The 5,903-nt window shown below is 36.2% G+C and overlaps 1 protein-coding gene across 1 annotated transcript in view; it reads right to left on the bottom strand.

The window, feature by feature from the left end:
* Positions 1 to 5,903, bottom strand: part of LOC106880645 (uncharacterized protein DDB_G0271670) — a 45,210-nt gene that overhangs the window by 9,183 nt on the left and 30,124 nt on the right. The window contains exons 3-5 of the mRNA XM_052972574.1: positions 4,593 to 4,634; positions 2,612 to 2,812; positions 1,158 to 1,357 (exon numbers count right to left, since the gene is read on the bottom strand). Of these exons, the coding sequence (XP_052828534.1) occupies positions 1,158 to 1,357; positions 2,612 to 2,812; positions 4,593 to 4,634 (443 nt within the window). The remainder of the gene's footprint in view (positions 1 to 1,157; positions 1,358 to 2,611; positions 2,813 to 4,592; positions 4,635 to 5,903) is intronic.

Genomic DNA, 5,903 nt, shown 5'->3' on the forward strand with positions numbered 1-5,903 from the left:
AAGTTATTAATTAATTTGAAAGGACAAGAGTTCATCGAATAAAATATTGTTTACAGGTGTCTCACTAGATTCTGAAACATTGCATCATGAGAATGTCATACAACTGCTACACACATATATCATAATATTGTGCACACGCACGCATGCACGGACACACGCCCCCCCCCACACACAAAGGAACCAGAGAATGAGCACTAGTTAAAGGTTATACACGAAAATAGAAATATTTTTGTGATACACATTCAAGTCGTAGGAACCAGAGATTTCTTAATCACCATGACATCAAGAATACTAATGACAAAGCGGACGAGAAAGGTGAGGTGAAGATCCTTTACAGGAGCATTTTATAACGAGAAGAGTTGTTACTGCTGTTGTCGATTAGCCCTAGATCTCAAATCGATCAGACCTATGATCGAAGGCGCTCCAATCGTGATCACATCACCTTTTTTTTCAACTATAGTGTATCCAATATTATAATATCCAGTATGTTCACGGCGGCGTGCTGGTAGAAACATTAGCACGCCGGACGAAATTCTTAGCGGTATTTCATGTCTTTACGTTCTGTGTTCAAACTTCGCCGAGGTCCACTATGCCTTTCATCCTTTCGGGGTCGATAAATAAAGTATCAGCTGCGTATTGGGGTCGATCTAATCGACTGGCCCCCTCCCCCAAAATATCGGGCCTTGTGCCTAGAGTAGAAAAGAATATCCAGTATGTTCCCCTCCTTTATTTTCCCTTTTTTTTTTTAAAAAAAAAGATAATAATGTGTAATTTGGGGAGACTTGACACCTATATCTAGTAGGCCGAGCGGACACGTTGAAGCTTCTTATTTGAAAGAAATAAGATTCTGTGAAATCATAAACTTTCCCCGACGACATTACCGCCGTAAGTACAAGGCCAACGATTTTGTGGGAATGAGTTGGTCAATGCCATCGATCCCTGTTACCTGACCGATACTTTATATTATCGATCCCAAAAAGATGAAACGTAATGTTGACCTCGGTAGAACTTGAACTCAGAATGTAAAAACTCAGAACAAATGCTGCAAGGTAGTTTTTCCGATGCTCTACAGATTTTTCCAATCTTTCGAGATAACAGAAAGCAAAGCAAATCCAAACAGAAACTAAGCTCAATGATGTGGGTGAAGGTGAGCTTACCTGTGAATCTTTCAGCCCCAGTTTGGCTGCTAACTTTTTGCGGTCTGGTTTGCTAATATATTTTTGTTTTTGAAACATTTTCTCCAATCCTTTACGCTGAAGGTCAGAGAATACAGCTCTTCGTAGCATTCCACGGCGAGGTTTTCCTCGGATGTTGTTCAAAAACGAAAACGTATTCGGTATAGGGAGTAAAGGCGTTGCTATAAATAAAATACACAAAATAAGAACATTAATGCAAATAATAATGATAATAATAATAATAATAATAATAATAATAATAATGATAGGCATAACACCTACATGAACTTCTAACTTGTTGTCTCTTGAGGTCTCTGGGTGAGACTTGGATCCAACTTGTACAAATGCAAAGCAAAAGTCAAACATAAAATAATAATAATAATAATAATAATAATAATAATAATAATAATAATAATAATAATGATAATGATGATGTAATACGAGTTAGTAGCTCCCGTGACTTCTGATCTTAACTGTTTAGAAGTGTTATCATGTACTTTGTTTTGTCTTGGTATAAAAGATGGGTTACAACAAATATTCTGCTCAATACCACAGATTTGGTTGTCATTTGTTTGACCTTAACCAGCTGAGCATGTCCCTTAGTGGCTGACGATATGAGCATCTCTTTTCATGAGCAGAAGTAGTGGAGGAACATCATAGCCATGTGTTGGGGGTGGGGTGGAATGATAGCTATTTGTTGAGAGGAATTCTTTGGAGTTTGGATAATTCACCTTTGGAAACATGGGTGTTTTGTTCATCATCCTTAAACAACCTTTACTCGGGGACTTTTAGAGCGGAATGGGCTCGTCCTAAAGAAAATTCTAAGTGGGCCCCACCTGCAAGGTCATGGGCTGCTAATCTTGATATGAAATAATCGTGTCGCGCACATATGGTTATGATGCATGTGACTGATGTACTCTTATCAGACGGCTAGTCATGATGGGTATACTGGGCTTCGTATATTTTACCCCAGTGTCACTTTGGTGGCATACACTGCTCTCTCATTCAATAATAATAATAATAATAATAATAATAATAATAATAATAATAATAATAATAATAAACTCAGAACGTAAAAACACTCCGTCCCGTGTGCTATCGATTCTACCAGATAAATAGACTGATAGACTGATAGACAAACAGCTTATAGATAGATAGACAGATAGACTAGATAGATATAGAACTTGAAAGGCTGCTGACATTTTGCTAATTTAATATCAGAACAATTGTCATTTGCTAAAGTATGCTCTAGATCCTAGGTATTCAGTTAGCTTTTATAATAACATGAAATGATTTGCATTATATAATTACTAAATAATATTTATAATTTAATTTGAGTACACACCGTTTACCTTCCACACTCCAAAAAAGACACGCGCCTGTTTTAATATATCATATACAACAACAACATACCTGTAGTAAGTGAAACTACTCACCTGAAAAATAAGGGTGTCTGACAATCCCTTGTAGATGGCTCTCGTAGAGAGTGGCACCTCGAGGATTGCATCCAGCACATGTGATACCTTGGTTGCCCAAAGTACACGAGGACTTGCTGCATGCTACAGATGTGAGTGATGACAAAGACGGGTGGCAGCTACTGAAAGCGCTGACGGAAGTGTTGATGGCTGCAGCTGAACCTGGGAAGAAATGAAAATTGAAGAAAATATTAATACAGGCATCACTACAATGGCTTCGTTGTTTAGGTAACGGACGGAATGGTAATGGGGTAGTGACACCGGTGGGAGATTGGGTGGATGTGCAATAAAGATTCGACTCTCTGTGTGGAAACGTTTTGCGTTTTATTTTTTGTATGTGTGCGTATGTGTGAAAATGCACTCGTGCGCAATATTTAGAATTTGCTTGTTTTGGTTCAGGTATCTGTATGTACACACACACACACACACACACACACACACACACACACACACACACACACTAGCGCACAAACAAATATACTCATCACAGATACTTAAACGTATAAAGCACTTTGGTAAAAAGCTCCATAAACATGACAAGAGGCATAAAATGATTAGATGTAATGATTGATGACAAGAAAAATTTGTCGTATATATATATATATATATATATATATATATGTAGATAACTGCCTCTGCGTGTGTGTGCGTGAGAGTGTATGTGTGCATGTATGTAGTAATATCTACTTCCAAAAATCAGTTGGGTAACATAAACACGATTACATACTGTACAACATTTTGAAAAATTTAATATCATTCTCGCTTGAAACCCAATGACGAGTATCTTTCAATTTGATTTCTTTCGGGTCAATTTCCAAACCATTTGATGCAATCATATATGCACTCCAGTTACATTTATAGCTTTGCGCCAGTATCAGAATTTATATGTGTACCTTTAGGCAACACATTGTACACACCATGTGTGCGTATAAGTGCACGCGCACAGACACACACACACACACACACACACACACACACACATATGAATGCTCTCTAAAACGTTTGTTAGTTGATGCCTTTCTTGCCACATACAAACATATAAGCTCACACTCGCATATGTGTGTGCCGTCGCGCGCGCCTGCGTGCGTGAGCTTATATGCTTGTATGCGGCAAAAAAAGGTATCGGCTATCAAGCGTTTTGGAGAGATACTTCTTCAATCGTTACGTTAAATTGTTACGCCATCGCGTTTATAACAGTTGTAGTTTAATATAGTAACATTGGCGAGGTTTAAGAAGACCACCAATGTAATTACCAAAGATTAGATTTAATTAATATTACTTCTCGCGCAATTTTGGTGTTCTCACTGGATGCGTAATTCAAATTTTTAATAGAATTTCGGTGTTACATCCCTTTATCGTAGCCATCTTTCATTGAGCCTGTTTCTCCCTTATTTGTTCACTACACTAAATAGGCTAATACTTACCCAACTATTTTGTGTCATGTAGGTGGTGTCCGTAAGTAATATATCTCGGCTGAAACTCCAAGACATTCTAAACGACTGTTCCATTGGAACCCTATAGTGAATACAAATATCTAACGATGTTACTGTTCACTGTGGCATGCGATATTGCCTTTCATCCTGCTTGAAACAGCAACTAAGTACTCCTAAAACAGCACTGTAATGTTTTATTTAAAAGAAGGACAGTCAACAATGAAATCTTTAATATAAAAAATATCCACGATATAAATGTCCAAGGATGCAATTGTCTCGAAATACATACAATATTGCTGCTCGACTTCCTAGAAATGGAAATCAATTATCCCTCAAATAAATCATATTGTGTTAAATAAAGGACAATGAAATTATAAAAGTACAAAACTTCAGGATGGCCGCCGCTAAAACTTCTTTTCTTATCTGCGATTGACCTAGGTTTAAACAACAAAAACAGCAGCAATGTCTGCATTTAAGAAAATATATATAGTGAAACTTTTTGTACGTACCTTGCCAAATTCTTGTTGGGATTACTGTTGTATGGATGCCATCTGGCAATAGAAAGAAAACAGGATTTTCTGATCAATTACAGGCATGATAAAAAACAAAGAAGACAGGTTATTCATAGTACAAAGAAATTTATAATACACCGATATATCTTACTACTGTCCTCATCTTAAGTGATTAACGGCACATCATTTTCGGCCGTTGCCTCAGGTCCTTTTTTAGGTGCCTGTCATATTCGGTAACTTTTACAGAATCCGGTACCAAAAACCTTTATAAAATCTACCGGGAAGAATTGCTTTCCTCTCATAGTCAATAGAAAGAATATTTTACTATGATTTATTCTCTTACTTGTTAAAAAGTTTGCCCTCTTCTACTTATACAAGCGGTTATATTGTTTGATTGTTTGACTTACTCAAAGAAAGAACTGACGCTTATCAGATGAAAACGATTATACTTAATACTTAATCAAGGATTATATTCATTATACATATGTCTCGTGCTATGAATATGTTAGTATACAATAATGGTAATTCTCCGTCTTAGAAATTCGGATAAAATTTCCGAAAAAGATATTATATAAGTATTGATTTCAAACACTGACACATAATCAGAAATGTTGGCTATGAGCATATGCTTGTTTGTTTGTTTGTGCGTGCGTGCGTGTATGTGTATGCACACACACACACACACACACATACACACACACACACATACACACACACACACACACACACACACGCACACAAACACACACACACTGGTTGTTCTATGTTGGGAAACCTCAATTTTTTTTACATGGGGAAGAAAAATAGCGTATATGTACACACACAAACACACATATACTCACACACACACACATACACATGAATACATTCATAGGAGACCTTACTATAGATTAGTCATCAAATTCTGAGGTGAATTACATGAAATCTAAACTCCATATTCGTGGTTTTAGTAAACAAAAAATTCCATATTACCCTTATACATATCAATACCCACACACATCCAAACATATACGCACAAACAGCTGAGATACACACGCACACGCACACACACACACACATATATATATATACACACACATATATATGTATATATATACATACACACACACACACACACACACACACATATATATATATACACATATATATGAATATATTTTTATATATCTAAATAAATGTAAATATATACTTTACTTACGCGCATATATATATATATATTGTTTATATATATATATATATATATATACGTATGCATATGAATATATATCTGCTTATATACGTACATGAATGCTTTCTTATTTGTAAGTA

The sequence above is a fragment of the Octopus bimaculoides genome, chromosome 13 (genome assembly GCF_001194135.2).
Source record: "Octopus bimaculoides isolate UCB-OBI-ISO-001 chromosome 13, ASM119413v2, whole genome shotgun sequence".
Classification (NCBI taxonomy): Eukaryota; Metazoa; Mollusca; class Cephalopoda; order Octopoda; family Octopodidae; genus Octopus; species Octopus bimaculoides.